The sequence below is a fragment of the Aythya ferina genome (genome assembly GCF_964211825.1).
Source record: "Aythya ferina genome assembly, chromosome: 1".
Taxonomy (NCBI): Eukaryota; Metazoa; Chordata; class Aves; order Anseriformes; family Anatidae; genus Aythya; species Aythya ferina.
This window is the reverse complement of record NC_140296.1, coordinates 90,021,983-90,048,349: the sequence shown is the minus strand read 5'-3', so window position 1 is coordinate 90,048,349 and position 26,367 is coordinate 90,021,983. Positions and strand designations below refer to the sequence as shown.

Genomic DNA, 26,367 nt, shown 5'->3' with positions numbered 1-26,367 from the left:
CACAGCTTGATGGGGGGAAAAAAGGAGGGAGAGAGGGTTCCATGTTTCACGAAGCAGCTGCTCCACCAGATTAGGAATGTGTGGTCATTTTGTGAAGGGGCAGGGACTGGGGGGGGCTAGGCTGGACCTGCCATGCACCAGCTTCTCACCCACAGACGCTGGGTTAAATAGCATTCCTGGGCTTGCTGTGGCCCTTTTTGCTCTCAGCAGGCAAATAAAACTTGCTGCGAGTCAGAAACGGCTGACACCTGGGACTGCTAGACCATGGGGGCTTTCAACGCCTCTGGAGCATGTTGAATTGTTCATGAAAAGGTGAGGATGGGGGGGGGGAAGTGTGTGTGGGGTGTTAAGGAAATTTTTGAAAGGGTTGTTTTAATTCATTTCCGGTTTTATTCTCATTTCATGACATTTTAGCCATAATAAAGGATTGTATATGTCATATAGTTTCATATGAACGTATACACCACAGTATGGTAAGCTACGTATAAGGATTTAATTAATTAAAATATCACACAGGTGTATTTCTATATAGTCTCTTTGTTTTTAAAGCATTGCTACTTAACACAGATGTAAGCACTGCCACTTTCTAAGTCAACATTTCTGTTCTTTGGGCTGCGATAAACACCTTGCCATTTGCTCTAGACTATTAAAGGGGCATTTTTGTGTACCCACTGAGCCTTCAAACAGAATTCTGGAGTAATTCAAGGATGTCAGAATAAAACCTTTTTGAGCAACTAATTTATTTTTGAGAGAAAAACATCAAATTGTTTTGTTCATGTGCTCTAATACAGAAAATATAAATCCTTCTGGTCAGAGTAGCAGCTTTCATTAAAGATTTCAATGACAAAGCATATAAGATGTCATATAAAAGAAAATGACAGCATGGTTGGTTAGCATTGTGTAATACGACATGCCATGTGATATACATTGGTGGTAGAAATGTAAAATATTTCCTACAGCCTGGCTGCATTCACCATATTCTGCTCCAGCTGCCAGGCCATGAAATAATCTATGAATAAAAACAATATACTCCTTGAAACAATAAATTTGTTGATAAAGAAGAACACATTTGAAACAGTCATTAATGAGTACACCACTGTGTTGAAATAGCTTTTCCTCTGAGACTTTTGATGAAAACGTGTCTCTCTAGTTTTCCTGCAGATGTGCCAGGGTAGCAGGGGGAGAAAGGATAAAAACCCCATCTGAGGTCTCAGCCAACACGCTGTCCTCACCCCAGACCCTCCCCAGGTGCCGTTCTCCTTTTTGCAAGAGCTGGCGTAGCAGCCCCAGGTGGTGCCCAGGGCTAGGCAGGGACAGGGACTAAATGCTTAAGCAGGACCCATGCTCCAGGCAGCCCTTGGACTACTTGCTCTGGAAAACAACCACCGTAAGAAGTGCTGGGAGCTGAAAAGAGAAGGAGGCGGCTTTGCGGCCACCTTCCCCTGCCCCAGCAGAAGCCCCATCAGCCAGCCCATCCAGCTGCGTGGCGTTACTGAAGACCTCGGTGGTGTTTGACACCTCTTCAGGAAGGCCCATCTGGAGCAAGAGTTTAGAGATAAGGCTGTTGAACTTGCTCTCCGTGGTGGAGAAAGGCTCTCCGCTTGGGGTCGGGCTGTCAGAGGTGACGTTTAGCTCCACCGGGTCGAGGCAGTACCCTTCTGGCGATCTGTCATAGAGCACGTCCATCAGGTCCATCCCAGCTACCGAGGATGGGGAGGCACAGGGGATGTCCCTGACGAGCCCGTAGCTCTCCATCCACTCCTTCAGCCACTCGATGCGGCAGTCGCACTCCCAGGGGTTGCGGAAGAGGTACAGCCGCCCCAAGAAGTACACGGGCTGGAAGACAGAAAAGGGCAGGGTCGTCAGGTTGTTGCTGTTCAGGTGCAAGGAGACCAGGCTGGTGAGGTTCTCGAAAGCCCCCTCCTCGATGTAGTTGATCCTGTTGCGGTCCAGGTACAGGACCTCCAGCTCCACCAGGTCCCGGAACCAGGTGTTGGAAACGTTCCTGAGGAAATTCCCCCCCAGGTTGAGCATTTTCAGGCACCTCAGGCCGTCAAAGGAGTTTTCTGGAAGCTCACTGATCAGGTTGTCGTTCAGGTACAGGTACTCCATCTTCCGGCAGCCCTGAAAAGCTCGCTCATGGATGACATTTATCCTGTTGTCCTGCAGGTTCAGGTATTTCAGCTTGATCAGGCCCTGCAGGGAGTTGTAGGCTACCGCTTCGATCCTGTTTCTCTCCAGGTAGACGTGGGTCAGGTTCTCCATGCCCCTGATGGCACCCGGGATCCTTCGGAAGTTGTTCTGGAAGCAGAGGAGCTCCTGCAGGGCGGGCAGCTCGATGAAGATCCTGTCCGGGATGTTGAAGAGGTTGCAGTCCGCCAGGTCCAGCTTGACCAGCCTCCTGAGGGCGGTGAAAGTCCGCGTGTGGAGGTAGCGGATGTACTCGTTGTGGGCCATCTTCAGCTCCGTCAGGCTGGGCAGCCCCTTGAAAGCCCCCGGGGTGATGAAGGAGATGTTGTTGTGGTTGAGGGACAGCGACTTGAGGGAAGGCAACGTCCCGAAGGCCCTCTCGGCGAGGAACTTGATGCTGTTTTTATCCAGGTTGATGGAGGAGGCTTCGCAAGGGAACTCGCTGGGGATCTGCCCCAGCCCGGCACGGTCACAGAGGACGGAGCAGCTCCGCTCCTGGGTGCACACACAGCTGGCCGGGCAGGCCCGCACGCAGGCCCACACCGCATGGGCACGGGGCACCCAGAGGATCACTGCCAGAGAGGGGCATGCCGACCCCGTGGAGGTGTGGGAGGAGAGAAAGGGGAGAGAGAAACATCGTTAGTAAATATGTTAGGTGTGAGAGAAGATTGTGCTGTCCCTGCCTCCCTTCCAGCCAGGCTAATTGTCACCCGCCACTCATGTGTCCACGCTGATCAAGAAGCCCTTGTAAGCAATTCCTAGACATCTGCTGGTGGTTTATAAACCCTCTGAGAAAGGGTCAGGTCCCTACACCATCCTTTCTGAAGAGTTTCTCTCCCTAAGGGGTGGAATCATCTAGACTGGATGGAACAGGCTGCCCAGACAGGTTGTGGGGTCTCCTCCTTGGAGATCTTCAAAAGCCACTTGGACATGGTCCTGTGGCATGGACAGCCTGCTTTGGGTGGCCCTGCTTGAGCAGGGCTTGGAGCACTGACCTCTGAGGGTCTTTTCCAACCACAGGCACTCTGTGATTCTGTGACCACATCCCCCTGACTGGTCACCAAAAGCTGATGGGACAGGGTTTGGCCAGGGGAGCTGGCCGAGATGCTTTGAAGGCCATCAGCTGTGTGTGGGTTGTGGTGTTTCTGTGTGGGGAAGGGAGGAGGGCAGTGCATGCTTGTCCCAGCAGCGGGCAGGGGAGATCAGTTAGTTCCCTGGGGCAAGTCAATATTCATCCTTTTTGCTTCTTTCTTTTCTTTGTTCATAAACCTAGCATTTTTCCACCAAAACCGTGAGCTGGTGCAGCACTGTAAGGGGAACTGTCAGCTGCTAAGGATGCTGTACAGCATTTAAAAACAGATTCCTGCTACATTTCAGTAGACAGACACGAGGAAAGACAAATTCAGGAGTATCGTTCAGATGCTTTCTTAGTGATCTCATCACAAATGAGATGCTCTGCACCCTCCAGCACAGTTTCTACTGTTCTGCCAATTCTCTAGACAGTCACCACAGTGTCTTAGGCTTGATGGGATCAGCCACTTCATCATTTTATCAGCATGACACCTGGGAGGTGTGTGGGTGCTGTGGTTTCTTTTCAAGTTAGTCCCAAGCAGGCAGATGTCCAACAAGGAAGAGAAGGTGAAAGCTCCTGGGGACAAATCAGAGAAGAACGAAAGGAATAGGAGACATCAGCCTGCTTTGACAGGCATTTTTTTTTTTGGGGTGGGGGGTGGAAACACCTAGGCAACCAGGTGCCTAAGATATAAATTCATTAGAGAGCAGGAACAGAAAACAGATCTCGTTTTGTAACTGCTCTCAAAGGCACATCCTACCTGCTCCTCGCTGTCACACCAGCAACCTCTCCATGCAGTCATTAGCAGGAAACAGTGGTACAGCTTCTGCATGATTTTGCTGCTGCTGCTGTTTGCTGGCTCCCACACAGGCACAACCCTTTCATACTTTTTACCATCTTTACCACCAGCCAGCTTTATTAACAGCATTGCTGGGACCACAGGAGCTCTGCCACGTGCTTGGTGAGCCCCAGGGGCTGAAGGGCAAGGAAGGGGCTTTCCCCCATGCTCTGGCTTGCTGTCTGGAGGGGTGTTCCCAGCAGCAGGACCACCTCTCCCCACTGCTGTGCAGCACAGTGATTGCTCACTACAGCTGTGTTCCTGAGGGGATTCTTATTAAGCCAGACCTGTGAGGCGATGTGCCAGGCAGGCTCAGCAAACATTGATCTATTATTATTTTCGCAGCACCTAGGGCTTTAGTGCACGGACCAGATGACACTTTGAACCGTGTTTGCTCTGCCCTTCCTCCACCTTTTCTGAAAGCAACACGTGTGGTATGGCGCTTGTGAGTTTGCAGTGCCTGTGGCTTCTTCAGGCATGAGACCTGTGAAACCTGCTGCCTCGCGGGTCCCCGCTGACAGCATGTCGACTCAGCAGCTTCCCAGCCTGGGTCTGCTTGAACTGTCCCAGCCACTGAGCATGGAAAGCAGATCTAAATATGTGGAGGGAGCAACCCAGAAGGCCTTTAGCTCTGGCCTCTGTTGAAATTTGGGTCTCACCAAGCCTGGCGATGCTATCATGACTGGAGAATTAGCAAAACTTGATCTTGAGAATAGACAACAGTGAAGGACTTTGAGAGATGGAAAGGATTTTATGCAGGTTGTCATTGCTTGATTGCTTGTTCATATGATTTTCTCCTTTCTCCTGACCCATTCTACTTATTCCTCAGCTGCAGCTAAAGGAAAGTTCCCCTCGTGCAGGGCCCTAGGTAGGCAATAAATGTAGATCCTAAGGCCAAGAGAGGGGACAACAAACCTCAGATGGCTCTGTCTTTGCACAAGGGCCTTGTCTTTGGCTGCCCTTTGCACCATTCCATGTTGTTGCGTGCATACAGGGGCATGTGTTGGTTTTGATGCACAGTTACATAAACTGAGGTCCAGACAGATTAAGGATTTGCCTGTTCACAAACATTTGGCTGCAAGTGGCTGTCTGGAAACAACTGATGGAAGTACTGCTTCTGGAGCGAAAGCCTTTCACAGGCTCAGGATGACATCCAGCGGGGCTTATGTGCACAGGCTGTCCTACAGGTGAGGCTGTCCCAGGCAAGCTCAATGTTTAGCTACATCTGCCCCAATCTCAGTCATGTCTCTGGCCTTTGGAGCAGACCTCCCCCAGCAGCTATGTGCACTGTGTGCAGTGTAGAAGTGAACAAAATTCTCTCCTTCCACTCCCTGTTTGCTCTCTGATCGATTGATAAAGAAAAAGTGTGCACCCAAGCCACTTTCCAGCCTGTTCTCTTTATGCACGAGGTATATTAGAGCTAAATCTAGGCCTTCTCGTGGCATTTCACAGCACAGGTTTAAGATGTCTATTTACAAACATAACTCTTCACACTGTGCAGAGCACAGAAAGCAAGCCCTCGAGGACCAGCCAACTAGAAAACACCCCCCTGCAACAGGAGCTCAGAGGAGCCCCTTGGCAGTGACTTTTTGTGTCATTCTCCCTCTTTCTCTTGCAAAGGAAATCTACCCAAATCCTCTGTCTGAATCCCACCAAACCCTCGGGCAAAGCTGCCGGTTGGAGCACAGGAGACCAGGTCTCCACAGTTGTTCAGATCTCCTCTGACCAACACAGCATGAAACATTCCTGCCTTGCCTTTCTTTTTCTTTCCCCAAAAAGGATGCTCTTTGCTTTTAACACCGTGGCAGGCAGGGCAGCAGCTGGACAGTGCCTCCAATTCATTGGCACAGAGGTGTGCAGATGAGATGTGTGTTTTTTTAAAAAAAAAGTGAAATATAGCATTAAGGTAAAAAATATTGGTGAGATTAAGGAATAAACAAAATTCCACCCAGGGATGATCTCTTTTGCTCTTTTACATAATATACTAATTTGGTATTTGAAAGGAAGAGTGAGAGACTAAAAAAAATATAATTGCAGAGATTGTAGAGGGATGAAGAGACAATGATTGCAGTAATTGAGTATCTAACCTACACCTTTCAGAACAATCTGTCTAACCACTACTGGGTAATGCAGAATAAGAGTACTACTCACCATTTAGAATGATGGCAAACATTACCTTGATTATTCACTAGTGGCATTTCAGGTCTGGCAGGCAAACGTGAGGGATCTAAAAGCACACGGGAAGCGCTGAGGCAGGTTTCAGCCTCTGTCGTTTGCCTGCATCATTGTCCCACGGCAAGGTCTATGCTTAGAAAGAGGATCCTCTCACACACGGTTTTGAATCGATGCGGTCCCCAGCAATCTGCGCCCGCCTTCCTTCCACCACCGAGCTTCTGAGCGATTCCTGCAGCTTTTTGCTGATCTTTTTCACGAGCTGGTCCACCTCCTGCCCGCCAGCTGTGCCAAGGGTGTGCTCCTACCTGAGGTGGGAACAGATCGCCAATGGTCAGGGACTGGCTGCCTCCCCAGGCAAGAAGTGCTGGCGCAGAGCATCGCCAGACTAGCACTGAGCAGCCCAAATGAAAATTCCCAGCAGAAAGCACCTAGATGCCTCACTTACCTGGCCAGGCTGTGGCTGTGTCCTCCCTCCTGCTCACAAGGCTGCCATTAGCTGCACGGGTCTGCCTCGGGAAAGTTGGCATTTTTTTTTCTCGCAAGCTATCATTTAATGGCAGGAAAATCCTCAGTATCAGAGGGGGATTAGTGGAGATGGAAGAATATGTCTGTCCTCTAAAGCTCCAGAAGCAAAACAGGGATTGCAGACAAACTCCCCCCGCCCAACTACACTCCCCCCACCATAAAAAAAAATAATAAACCAGGCCAGAACTGGATGCCTGCCATTCAAACAGCATTACCCAAAGCCATTACTCCACTGCCTATTAGATAATGGCCAAAGGGGTGGGAGTGGAGGGTGCAGCCTAAATGTGATTATATTTGGGGGCAAGCACAGGCTTACGGTTGCAATTAATTGAGCTTTCCAAATGGGATGTCGGTGAGCTTTGCTCCTAAAGGAGGGGAAAAGGGACAGCAAACACAGGAAGCTTGCATGGTGTATGTGGCCCTGAGAATAACACTGCCCCATCGAAGGGAGCATTTTGCTTGTGGAGTTGCAGCTGGTGTGTGGAAATCGTCAGGACAGGTTTGGTACATGGCAGCGTTTCAGCATTCAGGAGGTGAATTGTTTTTTAAAGCCTTTTCTGGCAGAATGATGACAGTCTCTGCGGAGAGTGGGGGCTGAGTGAGTGAGTTATCTCAGCCTCCCATGCCTCAGGTAATTGCGTTCAACATGTCAAAGGGAAAAATGGCTCTAGTCTTTATTTCCAAGTGAATTATTCTGCTTATTTTTTTTTTCTTTCTTTTCTTTTTTTTTCCTTCCCCTCGGGAAATGGAATACCTGATTAATTTATGCTTGATACAGCAGGAAAGATTCGCCTGTGGACCAGCCTGCTGCTGCCTGGCTCTTCCTGCAAATTAAAGCAGCCAGCTGCGTTATTTTGGCTTTGTCTTGGCTTTCCCTCAGTCTTAAGGCATCTGGCTGGCACCTCTCTAAAGTGACCTGCATCTAACCAGCATCCGAACAGGCTGGTGCTGCGGGGCAGGCTGAAGGGAAGGGGCTGACCCACACAGCACTGAGTTTATCCGAAGGAAGCGTGCCTGGGGGTGCTGAGCTGGGACTCGCGTGCCTCTCCCCACCACCTGCAGGTCCACCCCCATCCTGCCCACTTGCTCTGCACCCTGCTGACTGCACTCCGGAGGAAAGAGATTTGCAAAGCCCACCTGGGTGCATTGCAGTCACCGCCACTGAGACGAAGCTGCTGGAGACCTCGTGGGGACAAAAGTGCCACGGGCTGGGCACTCACCAGCTGGTGTATTCCCTTTAGGTCCTGGTTCTCGTGAGAATAGCAGGATATCACAACCTGTCTGCTTGCAGAAAGCAGATTGTGAGGGGGGAAGCTTTAGTCCTGTCTTCTTTTTCCCCACAATGCGGACAAGCAGTGGAGGCAGTGGGTCAGCAGGGAGGGTATGCTGGGCTCGGGGACAACCTGGTGTGTGAGCCATCAGCAGCTCCCCAGGGGCTGGACCTGCTGTTTGGTTTGCAAAACAGCAACAAATCTGCTTGTCACAAGCAAGGAGGGGCTGCTCTGTACCAGGTAAGCAGAGTTTTGCTGCGATGTGCACGCTCTCCTGTGCCTCCCTGCTCTTCTTCCACAACAGGCAATGGGGACTAGCAGGTCCTGGGGGCTCGAGGGAGCTGTTAAACTGAGAGCTGCGTGCACCTCAGCAGTCACATCTGGGGGTGACAGTGGCAGGATGTTGCAAAATCAGCAGCCCCGGCAGCAATGCTGCAGAAGCACCTGGAGGCAGCAGCACCTGCAGCAGCCCACGTGCTGCCCCGTGCTGATAGCAGCAGCTCCGAGGATGGCAGCAGCACATTTCCATGTGTCACCGACCCTCACGAGCCCACGCATGCCTCTCGACCACAGCACTGAGAAGATGCGACCGCCTCGGCGCAAGCACAGTTGGGGAGGCTGCTGTGGGGAGCACTGAGGTCTCCATTTCTGGGAAACTCTCTGGCTGTGGGCAGCCAGCTGGCCAGCAAGCATTGCTGTGTGAGCAGGGCCCCAGAGGAGTGTCAAGCTCACTACCACGGTGCCTTCTGCCAGCCCTTGCAGCTCCAGCTTCGTTTTCTGACCACCCGTGGTGCCGAAATGAGATGGCAACGTGAGAAAGAGGTCTGGTGAGAAGTTTCCAGTCTGCTCAGGCAGAAAAGCTTGTCTACCGAGGGGTAAATAAAAGAGGCTTGTGTTTGAAAAAAAAAAAATAAAGAAAAAAAAAGAAAACAACTCGGGCTTTAAACCACACCTTGACATTTGTCAGAGCGTGACTCAGGGCTGGTTGGTGAGGGCTTGGGGCTGGGAGCAGACCTCACTGCTGCCCCTCTGCCCCGCCAATGCTTTGCCACCAAGCGCTCCTCCTCATGAGCTGTGCTGCCACTGGGAAGAAAAAGAAGAAGTAAATAATGTCTTCATCTGATCTTTTGGTGAAAGAATTAAAGAATCTGGAGAATAAAAGACTTTGGGGCATGACCCGGAGGAGTCCACTCCGCTCAGGCAGCACATGCCGGCCGGCCGCCCTGGCTCAGCTCCGTGGGCACACCTCGCAGGGCCAGCCCCCTCACTCCTCCACGTGTTTCGCTTGAAAACTTCACGTGGGTTAAGTGTTTAGCCGTGCTCCCCACCAGCAAGCACTGCTGCTGGTTACACAGGCCGCTGGCCACCACCTGCGGTCCCTGCGTCACCACTGGTGGCACCAGGGCCCTGTGTCCCCTCACCCGACCCCGGCCTTGGTTTCCTGCACAGCTGGGTGCCCGCTTCCCTCTTCCCATGGCAGCAGCTGTCCTGCACACCCCAACAGCCTTAGGAAGAAATCCCAAATTGTATAATCCCTGCTGGTGCTTCCTGAGGCCCTTCGGGGAACCGTTCGTGCTGCTGCAGCCCTACCAACCCTCCTCATCGCTGCGGGGTCGGAGGGACTTGCATGGAGACCTTCCATCCATTTCAGCCATAAACCCGCCTCACCCCAAAGACCAGTTAGGTGCTTTTAGCCCCCAGTTCACACCAGCAGCCTCTGCTGAGTGACCTCGTCTTCCCCCTGGGCAGGCATTACAGGCCAAAGCACAGCCCGCTGTATGGTTTCTCCTTCACTGGGCTGGCCTGGGCTTCCATGCTGAGCCCCAACCTGCGTCCCCACACGGGCAGAGATGCACCACAGCCATACCCTGTGGTGGGAGCAGAGACCCAGGAGCCTGGAGCCAGCAGCACGAGCGTCTTGTGAAAGGGAACAGCACACTCTAGAGTAGGGAGTTTGAAGCAAACGCAGCGCACCGCAAACCACAGGCTAGGGCACTGTCAGACAGCCCAAACCCCCGCCGACAGCGCAGTGACACCTCAGGCCGACCGCAGACAAAGCAAAGAGCTTTTCTTACCCCGGGGACAGACCGTGGCTCCATCAAGGTCAACACCCCCACGCTGCCTGGTGCGAGGGTTTGCTGACAGCATCCTGGCCACAGCAGTTCATGGGGTCTCTCCCAGCCCGTCCGTCTGACCCAGTTTCATGTCCTGCTCGTGCTCATCAACCATGGCACTTCCTACAAGGCAGGAGCAGCCACAGGTACCCACCCACCCTCGAAGCAAGCTCCCACCTCCTGTAGCAGTACTGCAGCACAGGGAGAACATCGCTGGGGTTATGGGGACGCTCCCTCCCATACCCAGAGCAGCCCTGGGATGGGAGAGGGAATCTGGCTCTCTGTTAACCAAAGCTGAGGGCTTGAATCTGCATCTCCCACCTCTCCACTCCGAGTCTTGGCCTCGACTACATTTCTTTTTCCTCAAGCCGGCTGGCCATACTCAGATGTTTAATTTCAGGGACAAATGGTTGCTGGTAAAACTTGACCTGGGGCCGGGCTGCTGCTGTCTTCCCCTGCTTCTGCCTTCGAGCAGCTGCTGCTCGTGTCCCACAGGCAGACAGGGAGATGGCACGGCCAGCAGTGCCAGATCCAGCCAGCCTGCCCTATTTCCTGTAGGGATGGCACGTAGGGATGCAGGGCCTGCGGTCCTGGGCTCAAGCAGCTTGTCCTGGCTGCCCTGTCCCAGCCCTGCAGGGTCATTTCTATCCTGTGTGACAAGCCCAGAGATGCTTTTCTCTTGCTCAGCTCCTTGGGCTGCGCTTTCCCCAGGCTGCCAGCAGCTTTCAGTTCCTTGTTAGCCGATGGAAACGCTTCACCATTCCCTCGCGGCTGGCAAGTCCATCCATCTTCATAAAGCCACTTCCACAGCCCTGCAAACACCTTTTGGAATAGCCTCTCTACAGCCAACCCACAGCGTGCGATACGTTATTGAAGCCAACAGCCCCCCCAGACCTCGGCAGGCAGGTTATTTACCTCCTGGTGATTAACATCTCCCACCAACATGGCAGGATCAGTGCTGCCTCCTCCCCGTCGTACAGCACAGACATCTGGGGCTTGTTCACCACTTACATGGCCCCACATCAGGAGCCTGCTCTGCAGCCAGCTCAGGTGCTTGGTGGGAGCAAAGCAGAAGCTCTCCTGGGCCATGGCACCATGCTGCAAGGTAATTTGTGCTCTGCTCGCTGTCCTACTTCCCCACCGGACTACTGCTTCTGAGCCCCAGGTAACATGGGGCACCCCATCACACAAAGCACTCGTCGTTACCTGTTAATTGATACACAAGGATAATTTTGTTGTCTAACCTAGGTGCTGGCAGATAGGAAAGAAGCCAATCACCTATGCAGAAGTGAACTTCAACAGCATAATCATCAGCACACTAAGCAGAAGGTTAGCACAGTTTGCACTTGCAGGTGATCTGGAAGATTTGTTAAATGAACTTACCATGCCTTCCCAAGCATATAATCAAAATGGAAACGCATTCACCGAATAATCGAGCCCCAGATCGAGAACTTGGCTGAAAACACAGCAGGAGAACTCACTAAAAGCTTTTCATCGTGGCCGAGTCCTCCCTCAGCCACTCACACACCTTTCACCCCCTCCTAGCCAAGGAACTAGCACGAGGAAGCCTGCAGCAGTGACAGCTTCCTGCAGGGGTGCTGAGCAGGTAAGCTGCGTGCAGAACCACTGAGAAAGGCTGGCCCGTGGGCGAGGGACAGAGAAAGTCGGGCAGCCCAAACTTCTCCTTGCTCTTGTCAGAAAAGCTGTGCTAGCACCAGCTGCGCTTTAGCAACAAGTGTGTTGCAACAAGTTGCTGGCGCTACCGTGCCCGCTCTGCATTGTAACAGAGAACATCTGCTGCGCGAGGACGGTGGGAAACAGCAGACACTGAGGAGGTGAACACCACGCGGAAGAGGCAGGGGAATGTACAGGCTGCAGAACCACATCGCTCAAGCGGAGCTGTGAGAAAGGTGAAGGGTGCGCTAGACGTGCAGCATTAAAAATAAATCACACCAGGGCTCTGCAAGACACCGCAGCCCTCAAAAAAAAAAAAAAAAAAAAAAAAAAATCTACACAGGATTTTTTACTATGGTTATTGGTTCCTTTTGATTTCGGCAGAGCTTTCACACTTCTTCTCTGAGAAGTTGTGCCGGGGACGCACATGGAGCATGTGCGGGTGCAGGTGTGGGATGGGGAAGTGGCACCATGCCTGGCACTGCTTGGCTGCACCCACCCGCATCCTAGTGCCTCACAGGGCAGGACAACAGAGTGAAGGACCACCAAGGGCCACCAAAGGCCATCTCCTTTCCTGTCCCCACTCCTATGCCACAGATGGGTGGAGGAAACCCAGGAGATCAGGGAGCCTGGTCCTGTCCTGGGGTCACCTCGTGAGGAAAGCCAGGATCATTTAATCTCCCATGACTTTCCCACACATCTCCTGAACTCATAATTTGTCTCCTTGCTCCCTTGGCAGGTGACAGCACACTTTTGCAGCTCACCACTGCAGGGTTTGAGGCAGCAGCCGCGTCCCAAGCTCCTGAAGCAGCTCAGCTCACAGCCCTGGCCACGCATCCCTGCACCCTGCAGGACACCGAAAAAACTTCCCCACCCTCCTTGGTGCTTGGTGAGCACTGCCAGAAGATGTTTGGGTGCATTTGGTGGCAGCCACCCACACTCTCCACTGTCAGAGCAATGGGTGCGAGCTGGGAAAGATAGGAAATCTTGCTGCTTGGGACTGCCACTGTGATTTTTAGTGGTGCATTCTGAAAGTTGCAAAATAATGAGTAGGTTGTGGAACTGATGAATTAAAAAAATTAAAACCATGCTCCAAGCAGCCTTGGGCTTTGTACTGGCCAGCAGCAGAGGCGAGGTTTTTGCTTTCCGTGGTGTAGGGAGAGGCAAACCCACAGCCTGCCATCCTCTGAAGAAGTGCCCTAACAGCAAGCAGCTGTGGGCTGGCGTGGATCAGAAGAGGACTGTCACCCCCTCCTGTCGAAACCGTGACACTGTGCTGCACGATTCACAGATACTGCCAGGAGGTTTCTGCATGGCAGAAATGCACCGAAATAGCAGCGGGGCTCTTGCAAACACATCCAGGGGGGTGTGGCGGTGGGGGAAGCGTTGCCTTCTGTTTCCTGGACAGCTTCTGCATTTTGCACTGTACCGTCCTATGAATAAAATGCAGAAGCACCCTCCGGAGCAGAGAGCAGACCCCAGGAAAACCTCCCCGTGCACCATGCACCGAAAGTTCCCCTTGCAGCCAGCCCTGCACACATGCTGCCCCCTCAGCTCCAGCCTGCCTGGCTTGACAGACACTCAGATTAAAAAAATAAGCAAATAAAACCTCAAGGTCCACAGTCAGTGGGCACCAGTGGAGCAGGAGCTGCAAAGGTGAAAGTTTTGTGCTGTAAATAATTTCTGGTTTGGGTACTCATGTCCCTGTGGCAGCTCCCAGCCGGGTGGGAAGGACCCAGCAGGATGGGGAAGGGGCAGCATCTCTAGGAGCCCCCCCAGCACCGCTGCCATCGTGCAGGTGGCATGGGAGGCAGCAAGATCAACAGAAACCCCGACCGAGAGATGAAGAGGCAGTTTTGGAGCAAATCTGACACGAGGCAAGAAAGCTCAGTCAGGGCCAAATTGAAAATTAACAGGTAATTAGTCTCTAATGTGAGCTAATCGTGTCTAGGGGAGGGCTTAATTAAACGGGGGAATTAAATCACCAAGAACGTGCGGAGTGGCCGCTCCTGATGGGATTCGGCTAATGAGCCGATAATCGCATCGGCTGCGTTTTGTTTCCTTCTCCTCTGGACGCAGGAGGCAGGGAGCCGGGGAGCGAGCACTGCCAGGACGCCTGCACCTTACGCTCGGTCTTGGGATAAAATCCCTAATAAAATCCCACCTGCCCGGTGCCACCGGGTGCGGGCATGGCAACCTCCTTTCTGTCCAATTAGCCAGTGGGGGGTGTTTATGGCAGCGTCATGCTCCTCTGACAGCTCCGTGCCAGCTGCAGGAAGAGAAACGCTATCCAGCCCCGCAGAGCCGCGCGGGCAGCCACCGCCTGACCTGCCGCGAAGCCTGCCAGCACCAAAATAACTTCTCAGAAACACGCGGACACGTCTGAACAGGCAGGGTGTGCCAGGACTGGATCAGCACTTTGCATCACAGGGGTTGCGGCGCCCGCGATCTGGCCTGAAGAGCCCTAAATTTGGATCTGCTTGGATTTGCTGGATCTTCAAACCGGTGCCCGAGCTCACCTTTCAGCTCTGACATCCCCTTACGCCGCCGCGTGCCAAAGCCCGCAGCAACCCTCCTGGATGGAAAAACCCCAGGCACTCCAGGGCAGTGACTAACTTGTGGCACCTCTGATGGGATGACTTGTAATGGGAGAGGCTCTGAAAGTGAAATAAGGCCAGATCCGGGTGGAACTGAGGAGAGCAGTTAAATTACCTAACCAGCGCACAGGCTTGTGTTTTTCCACACGCGAACGGAGGCTGAAGGAGGCAAATCAGAAGCTTACAGCCCCCTCAGCAAGTGAAAATCACTCCTGCTGAATTATAAAAAGCCTCTCCGAGTGGTGTCAGGATTTTCCCTGATGCTGCGTTTGCTTGCCCGTGGTAACACAACCTGACAGCTCGGAGAAATTTTGCAGTTTGTGCCTGAGCGGTGGTGATAATAAAAAAAAAAGCCAAACAAGAAAGCTGCCAGTCTGTGTTAGCGAGTTCACATTACAGAACAAAATATTCCCTCCTGGAACACGCTGGGCCTTATGCAGATTCAACTTCGCTGGGTGACGCAAATGCTGTAAAAACAACTCTGAGTCATAGAAAAAAATCACATAATTCCCCCAAGCCAAATAAGGACAAAATTCAGCCCACACAGCCCTGACTTCCCACTTTCTTGGTAGTAATAACTTTGTTTACCATCCCCTTCTAAGCAATACCACCTCCCTTGCTCTCGTGGCAAGTCTGGTTGCCTATCACTCGAGCCTATAGCCTGTGTAAATATTGGTATTGGTACTGTAAACACCAAAGCCCTGCCCCAGTATCTGCACGGCCTAATGCAAAGCCTGCTGCACCCACATTGGGATTAACTTTGCTAATTGGTATGAAGTCTTTACGAGGAATCTGGAAGACGTTCTCCCAGGCTGTCTGCATTTTTATTTCATTTTTTCACCAGAAGTCTGTTTGCAGCCAGTCAGAGCCAGGCTCGGATATCTTGTAAACGTAACACAGCATTACACAAGCAGCACTTAGTGCTCTTAGCCTTTAGGATGTGTTTCCATTTCCTAATACAACTAAATATACTGTTTCACCACCAGATTTCCTGCGCACCATATTGAGCGCAGCCTCATGCAAAGAGTCCTGCAGCTTGTAAACAAAGCCTTCAGACCCGGTCTGGAGGTGGTGCCAATCACAACCACTTTACTGCTGTCATTTTGCATCAGCAACCGTGGAGCTTGCCACGTTGAAACCTTCAGAACATTTTCTTAACAGGGTGGGAGGAGCGGCGGAAGAAGAGCTGCGCATAATAAACAAGATGCAATACAGCTGCAGTGTGTGCAAGCACATTGTTAGATTTATTTTGGGCGTCCTCGATTTTCCTTCTCCCTGACTTGACAGCATTATTCGTGACAGCCGAGTGACTGTGCTGGAAATACAGGTTGTAATGTTCTCATGGTAATGCGCCACAGCTTGATCTAAATGTAAAGCAAATATGAGCCGTTTGTGCCCTTACTAGGTACAACTGCACCTCTTTAGGGTCTGGTTTGGGAGACAGAGTGGCGTACGCTGGTTTTACATTTTGCAAAGCCAAGGCTCTTCAAGTGGGCATGAAGATCACGATTTGCCTGCTTGTTGTCACCGTCCAACACCTGTACAAAACACATGTGCCCAGTTCAGGCGTGGAGGCGCTCCCGAAGCCATTAACATAGCAAAGAAAAAACGCTCTGCATTTGGTATTCATACTCCAGAAGGAACGAGCTGTGCCGTGAGCCACCAGCGCTTTAACTCATCCCTTCCCTGCGAGGCTGCAGCTTCAGGCAGCACACACACGCTCACCCAGCTGCACCCACGTGTCGGCTTTCTGTCTGAGCAGCCCTCCTTCCCTCTGCTTCCCCGCGCCTAAGCATCATCCAAGTTACCCCTAGTAACTGAATATATTTACTGAACGCAGCTGAGGTCTCCAAGAACACAAGAGACCAAACGCACATTTTACATTTTTCTGTTTGACAGTAACAGTCAGGGACTTGAGGCATGTTTTCCACTTCTGTTTTTTAAATACCATCAATTCGGTCTGGTTTTAATGCTGTGTCTTTTTCCAGGAGGATCTACCAGATTTCTGGCAGAGGATACATCATCACCTGTGTGTCACTTGACTAACAAAAAAAAATAAAGTGATTAATTCAGCCCCTTTAAAACCCCTGTATCATCAAAATTAATGTAGCACAAATGTTTGAGAACTGTTGAAAAACAATTACTATTAAAGCTCCATGACTCTTGTCTTTTTGATTAACGAAAAGCAGTTTTACACTTCTGAGGCCTCCCATGCCGTATTCTTAAGAGAGATGAAAAAGGCAGGAAATAGTCTACCTGACATTCCTCATTTGGGGAGAAAAAGAAACACAGTGTTCAGTGTTCCCTTATATATCATAAACTAGCTGAAAAGAAATGACTGAGTTTTCTGCTTTCTCACCAAATTTAATCTACTGATAAGCCTGGAAAACTCAGTGCTTTCACCTGGGACATGAAAAATCCAAGAGAAAGAATAAGCAAACATCTCTAAACAAGCGAAGGGCATTGTTCACACCAAACCATCCCAGCATATTGTCTGTAGTGCTGTATATGAGCTTAAACTGGGGGCCCAGCAGTAACTCCAACTGGGATAAATCACATATATATTTCTCCAATACAGCACTCACTACAGTAACTGCCAAGGAGCTAACAGAAATTTCCTCCAAATACCTTTATTCATCTGACTTAAACTGTCATAAATGCACTGTCATGGGATTTGTGATAAGTGCTGGCTTTTCTTTTTCACTAACAAGAATGACTTAATTGAGATTTATACAAATGGGTTTTGTGGCAAATGGGTAACACGCCTTTGCTGCTCAAATACTTGTTTCTTTACCTGTAAATAGATAAGAATCAAGCATGAAGTTTACAGCCCAGGAAGGTCACTGGAGCACTTTGCCCCTATAAAGCCACATGCAGCCAAATCCTCTTTTAGCTTTGCACGCCTGAGGCTACATAAATAGGAGGTGCCATGTAAACACCAGTCCATCCCTGGGCCAGTGATGGATTTTATGACCTTTGCCTTTCATCTCACATCTCCCGCTTCTCTAACTCACATCAAAAGCAGCGTTTCCACGCCTGAGCTACAGAAGAAGAGCAGAGATGTGCTCACAAACCTGCCAGGGCTGACTCCGGCACCGACCGCATCATTCTGCAGCGGGCACTTGTTGCTCCTCCGGTCAGTCACCAGACCACGGTGCACACAGTTTCCCAGCTGTCATGCTGAATATTTCAAATGGCTGCTTTTTTGCCAAGTCAGAACACATTCACAAACCAAGAGGTCACCTCAGGACAAAGCCCGTCCAGGAAAAAGCCTGTTTCTATTTTGGCACAGCAGCTTGGAGCAAGAGGGTACAGAGCCCAAGGTTGTCACAGCTGGATTCTGTGTGTGGAGGAGGTTTAAAACACAGATTTAGGTAGCCCTGGAATGTCCTAAAGCAAATGACACTGTCAAAGCCCACAGGTGATACACTTCAGGGAGATCAGAGGAAAAGCAGGCCTAACAAAGTGCTGTGAAGCATCCTCCCTAAGAAGCTCTCTCATTACCATCAATCTGTATGAATTATAGAGTTAATCCTCCATACTATGTATTTGTACATGTATAGCACTTCAGATAAGAGACTACTCCACTGGATGCTATACAAACATGGGACGAGAGGCTGCAGGACCACAGTGTTTTCCTGCACGCCACATGGATTTCTTGCTGGCTCACAACTCCGTTGCTGGAGATGGGAGGCAAGTGGAGCACCACAGCATGCTTTTACCTCCTCCCCCCTGAGCAGCACAGGGGAACGGGGAATGGTGGCTGGGGTCAGTCTCTAGCATTTTGTCTCTGACGCTCCCTCAGGGTCCCTCCCTGTCCCTGCTCCCTGTGGGGTCCCTCCCACGGGATGTTGTCCTTCCCCTGTGGGGGCTGCCCACAGGCAGCAGCTCTTCAAGCACTGCTCCCACATGGCTCCGTCCCACGGGGTCCATCCATCCCCAGTGTCACTCCCCGGCTCAGCTCTGGCCAGCAGCAGGCCCCTTTTGGAGCCGGATGGAGCTGGCTCTGCGCTGACAGGGGGCAGCTGCTGGGCTCTGCTCACAGAGGCCACCCATACAACCTCCCCCCACTGCCAAACCTTGCCACATAAACTCAATACAGTGATGAAAAGGAGGTATATCCCACAAGCAACAAGCTTAGACAAGGGATAAAAAGATGATCTGGAAGAGTTTAGACAGGAGCCCTGTGGGTGTTAAAGCTGGGAACAAGGTGAGAGAGAGATGGTGAAACAGATGGAAGAAGTTTGGAGGCTGGGACAGGTGCAGCCCCGTGACTTACACCCCTGTGCACTCTGAGGCCTCAGGTTTCCTCTGACCTGGCTTCATTCCACCAAAATACACAGGCACATGAGTAGCTGCAATACATGTGACACATGCCTCCACATAAAAACATGAACACTGGAACAGAAGAAAGTTTTGAAAGCATTTGAGTGTGCAAAAGCCTTGTCCAAGGCAAACTGAATTATCCCAAGTTAAATGACTCAAAATGGCTTAAATAACCCTCATGCTGGGAAGCAAACCAAGAGATGTCTGAAGTGGGAAGTGATACATAAGGACATTTAAAGCAAAAATGTGGTATGTTGCTCATGAGGAGGGGGTACTCTGCACGGAAAGCCCAGGAGGGACTCACATCCATCACTCCTTTCTCACAGTATTTCTCTCCCCGGCTCTTGTCAGCACTAATCCAGGACATTTTCTCTACCCACAAAGCTGCTGGAGCACATCCTCCCGCTAGCCCATGGGTGTCAGCAGCCAGCCTGTACCAGTGCCAATGGACGCAGCTGCCACCCCTCCAACCTCCCCCACAAATCGGTGTCTCCAGCATTCCCTGCCTCACCCACCACAACTCACATCCTCACAGATCAGGACGCGCCACTGGGATCTGTCATGTTCTTCCCACATCCTACAAGCAGGCAGAGCCGCAGCTTTGATCTTATTCCCATTTTGCTATTGATGTCAAGGAACAAAGCCTATGCCACAGCTTGCTGCAGGAAGGTTGAGCTGTCTTTTTATTTTTTTTTCAAGGCATGAATTTCCTCCATGCATCTCCTCCATGCTTGGAAAATTGCTTTGCTAGAGCATTAACCAAGATGTTCTAACTCTAGCAAAGGCCTCAGCAAAATCAGCTTTGTATGGTACACAAAACCACAAAAGAAAAGTCCAAAGTAGAAGAGTCCACTTCAGTTTTCAAGAATCCAATAGAAGTTCTAACTACATTTCTGAGAGCAGGTCAGGGCTATAAATTCGATATCCTCTACAATCCATACACCAAATACAGGGGCTGCTGAGGCTGTATTTTCTAAATTGGTGCTAACTTCGTAAAATGAACATAGAAAAAAATACAATGAAGAAGATAAAACTGCTGGCAGCCCAGCTGCACCTGCTGCTTGCTGGAGTTCAGCAGCTCACCCCCACATTTTTGTTGTCAGAGAACACCCACTCATGAGCTCTGAAGTTAGAGCATCCGAGTCCGAATCCATGTCACCCCCGTACTGAAATTTCCGGTTATATGACAAAGAAAATGGGGTGGCACATCGATGTGAAATGATGATAGAGCTGGTCAGGAATTCTTCAACAGAACTGTTTCGTGGCTGAAAGAAAATGCTGATTCTTAAAAAAAAAAAAGGAAAAAAAAAAAAAAAAAAAGGTGTGTAAGATGATGCAATTGTAAGAAGTGGTTCAGAGATGTCAAAATGTCAACCTTGGGCATTTAAAAATAGTGTATTTTGAGAACTGGATTTAGAAAGAAAGGCACGTTAATGAGATTTCTAATACATGTACAGTGAACAAAAAATAGCCTGAAGTTAACAAACAACCCAAACTTAATATGACGTGAAATATGCTGCTATTTAGATCCTATGTTTTGAATCGGTATGGAGGAAAAAAAATTAAAGTTGAAAGATTCCATGTAAAAGGGATAATGCATCCCATCCAGGTCTAATTTTAAAAATACAGCACGCTTTGGTAAAGAAAATTAAACATATCATGCAAATAAAAACTAGCTTCTTCCTTACTTCGGAGGTTATTTAGTCATTGCATTCTGGTATTTTTATACTACTGAAAAAAGCACTAAAAAAAGCATCTCTCAACATACAACTATATCTTCTCCTGAACTGCTAAGAATTCAGATGCTGAATAGCTCATAAAGCTATTTTGGAGGACTACGTGCAAATTTTTACAGCCATATCCATTACGGTTCCACCAGATAACTGCTCTGGGTTAAAAGAGCTCAACGACCCGGAGGAGCTATGTTTAAATAACCTAAAGTAGTAATTCTGTAAGGAAAAAAGCCTTGAACAGCAATACTCCTGTAGCTCAGACAGAACCTATTACTTACGAGATCCTACCTTAGCCTTGCAAACCCCTCATCTGGAGGCACGGATTTGTCTCCCACAAGTGCACCACAGCTATACCAAGAGAAACGATAGGAAGTTTCTGGCTTTAGAGAAAGCAGGTGGATGTACAAAAATATCCAAACCAAGCAGAGGTTGCAAATGGTGGCTGAAGAGTTTGGGGCAAAAAGGTTTCCCTGGTTCAGAAGGATGAGGGCAGATCTTTGGGACTCTAAGGAAGACACACTGGTGGGGGGCTAAACCTAGCACAGAACTAATCCCTCACCACAGAGCATCTAGTGATTGCAGAAAGAGAATCACTCAACAGCCAGGGAAGCTGGAAGACTATGTACCACACAAAAATGTGAGCTCTAATTGAATCATCCACCTGGAAACTCATCTCTTATCCCTAAGCACAATATATCTGTGTAATTCTTAGTAAGTCTTTATCTAAACTGCAGCATACAGCGTGAACCTGCCTCCATTTCATGAGTGGTTTTGGCAAAGCATATCTCAAAATCTTGATTAACTCCTTTCAAAATCGCCCAGAGTTTTACAGCAAGAGATATGTCTTATCAAGCAAGGACGTACCACCGAAAACCAGACCAGCGGTCACAGAAAACACCTCCTAACACCTTGATGATCACACAAAGCTCATCTTGCGTGGGGAACTTTTGATTCCCAGGGAGCTGCTGCTACAGGACTGACCACATTTCAAAGGATGGCTGCAGCCTGTTGGCTCCCAGGCTAAGACAGAGGGCCTCACGCTGCTCCCAGCTCCCCACGTCATCGCGAAAGGAAATTGGTGTTTGCACAACAAGAGCAACGCGGGGTCACTCGCAGAGAATGCACTGACACTTTGGGCTTCTGGGTTCTGTTTCTAACTCGACCACTGGCCTCTTGCTTGGCTGCTTTGTGCCTGTTCCCTGGTAACATTGGCTTTTTTTTTTTTTCAAAGCATGCTGTGACTTGTGAGAAGCACTGCAGAAGCTCCAGTGGTTGGGGTGGGGCCACCATCTAATTTATCTCTATAAAATAGGCATGTACTCGAGTCCCCTTGGGAATTGCTCCATTTTGTCCCTAAAGCATGTTGCAATTCCACAGAAGTCTAATGATCAGACTTCTCAGCAGTTTAAGGAGCAGGGAGGAGAGGATGTGTCCTTCTTTGGAATGGCTGATAGGAAAGTCAAGGAAACTTTCAAGTACGTGATTCCACTCTATTGTTAGACCTGCACAACTGAAAACTACAAACACACAGAGTTGTTTCACCCAGAAAATCCATAGCTTACCTTCTCCAAACACAGATGAATAGAAGAGAGCTGGGAAACCTCAACAACGAGGTGCTCTCTTTCCATGGGCTAGTCCTCAGCTTGGAAGTGCTTTTACATTTCTTCTGAGAACATTTCCCATAACTTGAATCTTATCTCTGACTAAGCTCAGCCCAAATGCAGTAAACAACTTTGATTATAACTCCTGTTCCCCTTAGTTTCTGGCCATTCCTTCTCTGTAAATAGCCCTTTCTAAATGCCTGCTTCCCTTGCTTCAAAGAAATGCTCTCAAACCACATGAACATCTGAGATCTCAAGCACTCAGAAGCAATATTTGCTTTTGCTTAGAGTGCAAGAAGAATTTACAAGAAGGAGACAAAAAAAAAAAAAAAAAAAAAAAACAAAGTATGCAATGGGAATTGAATTGGAAATAAGAAGTAATTATTTTAAAAATGCTATCTGAAATCTCATTTACTTGTCTTGTTATGCTGTCTCAAGGAATACGCTGAAAAGTCCCATGCTCTTACTAGGCAGATTTTTTTTCAAGCTGAATCCACCCGTAGATTGCTTTTCAAGTAGAAACTAGAAGTCCCAGCTGAGATGACAGATGAGATAGGATGGGGTGCCACAGTCCGTGCTTGAGAAAGTTCACATCTTGCGCTGTGAGGACGAGCAAGACAGGAACAGTTGCAGCACGATGATGCAACTGACCCAAGGTATGCCTCGGAAGAGATGTCAGCTGTTTCGTGTCTTTGCCTAACCCTGATTCTCACTGCTTCCTCCTCAAGCTTATGGCTACGTCTTCCCCACCGAGACATCTACCGAAGGAGATGAGATCAGCTCCCTTGCTACTGAAAAAAACGCTAGTACTCGCAAACAGTTTCTGTACTGAATGTCTTTAGGTGCATAATGCCAAAAGCTTTCTATCAATTTACTCCAGATTGTACCTAAGCCTTCCCTGCAAAGTCTGCATTCCTCAGCTATCAGAGCTTCTCCCTCGAAGAAATGATAAAACACCTCCCCTGGAAAATTTAGTTTGTACAAACCAGCGAGAACAAGGCTTCCACCATATCAAATATGTTGACACTGCCACTGTGCTGAAACCTGTACAGATCATTAACCAGATTCAGCACAGCGTAATCTGTGCTCTGAACATACTGCTTGAACATTTATTTGAACAACGGAACTCACTTGGCGGCAATATTTTTCTGCTAACAAACCCAGATGATACACATGGCAAATCTCCCCCAAAATGGCAGGATTAACAGTGGATCCGTTCTTGACAAAATGCGGTTGAGAGCAGGATTTTAATTGCTTACAAACACTCTTTGCAGCGATGCAGCATGCCTTATGACTAAATATGCAATAGTTTCCTTCCAAGCTTATCCTAAACAGATAGCCAAGGCTGTCAGTGCTGTGGATCTTTTAAGTCTTCCCAATCTTCCCTAAATAATGCTAAGAAATGGCTAAGGCTATGAGTAGTGAACCAGATTCTGGCAGATGAACAAGTGGACGACTCTGCCACAACTCAGACTTTTCCTAGCCTTGGCTCTGGTCCAGCTTTGTTAATCATCTGCAAGTTACCCCAGCTTACTGAGTAATATTCCTGTGAACTGGGGATAGTTATAGTAATGACTTTCTAGATACTACTTACATGAGCACTGCAACATATGAGGCAAATAATTCAACAAAAGCAAGCAAACAACTAGGAGGCTGGCACGACCACAAGAATAATCCAAGCTGGTATGTTTCCTGACAAAAACGTTGAGTTTCATGCAGTATTTTTGTCATCTCTACAGCCCTAGCAATCTTTCCCTCAACAATAATCGTAGAATCATCACAGGATCGCTAAGGTTAGAAGAGACCTCCAAGATCATCTGGTCCAACCATCACCTTACTGCCAATGTCACCCACTAAACCACGTCCCTAAGCACCGTGTCCAACCTTTCCTTGAACGCCCCCAGGGATGGGGGCTCCACCACCTCCCTGGGCAACTTGTCCCAGTGCCTGACTGCTCTTTCTGAGCAGAAATGTCTCCTCATTTCCAACCTGAACCTCCCCTGGCGCGACTTGAGGCCATTTCCTCTAGTCCTATCACCAGCTACCTGTGAGAAGACGCCAATCCCCAGCTCTCCACAGCTTCCTTTCAGGCAGTTGTAGAGAGCAATGAGGTCTCCCCTGAGCCTCCTCTTCTCCAGACTGAACACCCCCAGTTCCCCCAGCTGCTCCTCACAGGCCTTGTGCTCCAGGCCTTTCACCAGCTTCCTAGCCCTTCTCTGGGCACACTCCAGGGCCTCGATGTCCTTCTTGTAGCGAGGGGCCCAAAGCTGAACGTGGCACTCAAGGTATGGCCTCACCAGAGCCGAGTACAGGGGGACGATCACCTCCCTGCTCCTGCTGGCTACACTATTCCTGATCCAAGCCAGGATACCATTGGTCTTCTTGACCACCTGGGCATGCTGCCAGCTCATGTTCAGGCAAGCATCAACCAGCAGCCCCAGATCCTTCTTCACAGCTTTCCAGCCACTCTTTCCCCAAGCCTGTAGCACTGCATGGGGTTGTTGTGGCTATAATGCAGGACCCAGCACTGAGCCATGTTGAGCCTCATCCCATTGGCCTCTGCCCGTTGATCCAACCTGTCCAGGTCCCTCTGCAGGGCCTTCCTATCCTCTGGCAGATCAACACTTCCCCCCAACTTGGCGTCATCTGCAAATTTACTGAGGTTACACTCAGTTCCCTCATCCAAGTCATCAATAAAGATACTGAAGAGGATGGTCCCCAACACCAACCCCTGGGAACACCACTAGTGACTATTCACCAGCCAGATTTCACTCCAGCTATCCAGTTATCAATCACTGTCCGGTGAGGTTGACTTGTGTGATTCTACAACAGATTCAGTGAAGTGGATGAGCTCAGAACAGCATCATGTGAAACTACAGACCTCTCACTTGCTCCCCCTCCCGAAGAATAAGCTAACACTCGAGATTTGTAGTTTAATAGAGCGCAGTAGCTAGCCACAGGTTATTTTCATGAACACACTGATCAGTATGAGCAACAGTGAACACTGCACTTGATGGGAGGATTCACAAACTCAGCAGGCTACAGACACACACTTTTAATGAGATATACAGCGCAACTTGATTGCCATGATGAGAGCCTCAGCTGCGTACTGCTTGCTCAAGCCTTTCTTGCACTCAGTCACTGCCTAGAGCTCATGCTAGCACCTGACAAAACCAAAATCCACATCACATTACTCTAACTCCATCCCATCCCCAGTCAAATAGATGGTTTCAAGACCATGGCTTGTATGCACTGGTCACAGAAGTCACACTGGCAGAAACAATACTCCAAGAGGTAGTTGTTGCCACTTCCTAGCTTTTCTTTTTACCTCACAATTTCCCCACCCACCCTCTTTTCCTAGTTCTTAGGCAAAAGCTTCAAAAGTGCACTGATAAAGCACGATTTCCCCTGTGTGAGAAGATGCTCTGAGTTGCTTTTACTGGTGTCCTAACACTATATGCCACTTCCCCCACGGCCTAGTTTCAACCTCACACCGCTAGAGGGAAATTGTTCTAGCAAACAAGGTTTCATAGTACTTTTCCTCTCAAGTATTTCTGCCAAAATATAGCAACTTCCTCCTTCCATTTTCACATAGCTAGCAGAGTTCACTCTCCTTTATGCTATTACCACGAACCTGTACATTCCCTGGTACAGAGTGTTACCTACAGGTCTGGCCTAGAGCTGCTTCCTTGTTCCTGTATCTTCAGCTGCCCTGTGACTTCTGCCACACCTGTGCTGCCTGCAGTGGCTTTCACCAGGAACAAGCCTCGTTCTCAAGCAATAAACACAAATCCTTATGCTTGAGGCTCAACTGCTGGGTCCCATGGGCCACCTCTGCACTGCACAATGTTTCACCAGGTTACCTCCCAGCTGTGGTTCAGAATTTCCAGGACTTCAAGCTACCTGATAAACAAGAGGGTAAAGAGCTGCCACGTTAGAGCTTCTGGAAGATATTTAAGTGCATGCTGCACATCCAGGGACATAGCATGACAACACAAAGCCCTGCAGGATGAGGTTGGTAATTAGCACAAGTCTAAAGCAGGTAAATTTATAGTGTGGTCCACACTCAGTGTGCTCAAAACGGAGTGAACCTCCAGAAAGTTATCCTGGTAAGCACAGCTATTTCCTCCTCTCCATGATACATGAAAGAACACATGCACTACTTTCTGACTAGTGGGGAACCAACTCAATTAGGGAAGACTTGCAGATACGGTTTTATATGGATGCAGGACTGTGAGAACACATTGCACC

The 26,367-nt window shown here is 49.5% G+C and overlaps 1 protein-coding gene across 20 annotated transcripts; it reads right to left on the bottom strand.

The window, feature by feature from the left end:
• Nucleotides 1-476: 476 nt before the first annotated feature.
• NYX (nyctalopin) lies at nt 477-19,309 on the bottom strand. 20 transcript variants are annotated; one of them, XM_084505650.1, is made up of 7 exons: nt 11,569-15,014; nt 11,197-11,391; nt 7,938-10,308; nt 7,555-7,624; nt 6,721-6,818; nt 6,277-6,580; nt 477-2,762 (listed from the first exon to the last, which is right to left on the bottom strand). In XM_084505650.1, the coding sequence occupies exons 6-7, from the start codon at nt 6,296-6,298 to the stop codon at nt 1,363-1,365; spliced, it is 1,422 nt and encodes a 473-aa protein (XP_084361776.1). In that variant the 5' UTR covers nt 6,299-6,580; nt 6,721-6,818; nt 7,555-7,624; nt 7,938-10,308; nt 11,197-11,391; nt 11,569-15,014; the 3' UTR covers nt 477-1,362. The 20 variants fall into 20 exon arrangements, 17 of the variants coding, with proteins under 17 accessions (XP_084361776.1, XP_084361765.1, XP_084361766.1 ...); XM_084505639.1 differs by having other exon boundaries at nt 6,721-6,781; XM_084505640.1 differs by having other exon boundaries at nt 6,721-7,624; nt 7,938-8,044; nt 8,804-10,308.
• Nucleotides 19,310-26,367: the final 7,058 nt, after the last annotated feature.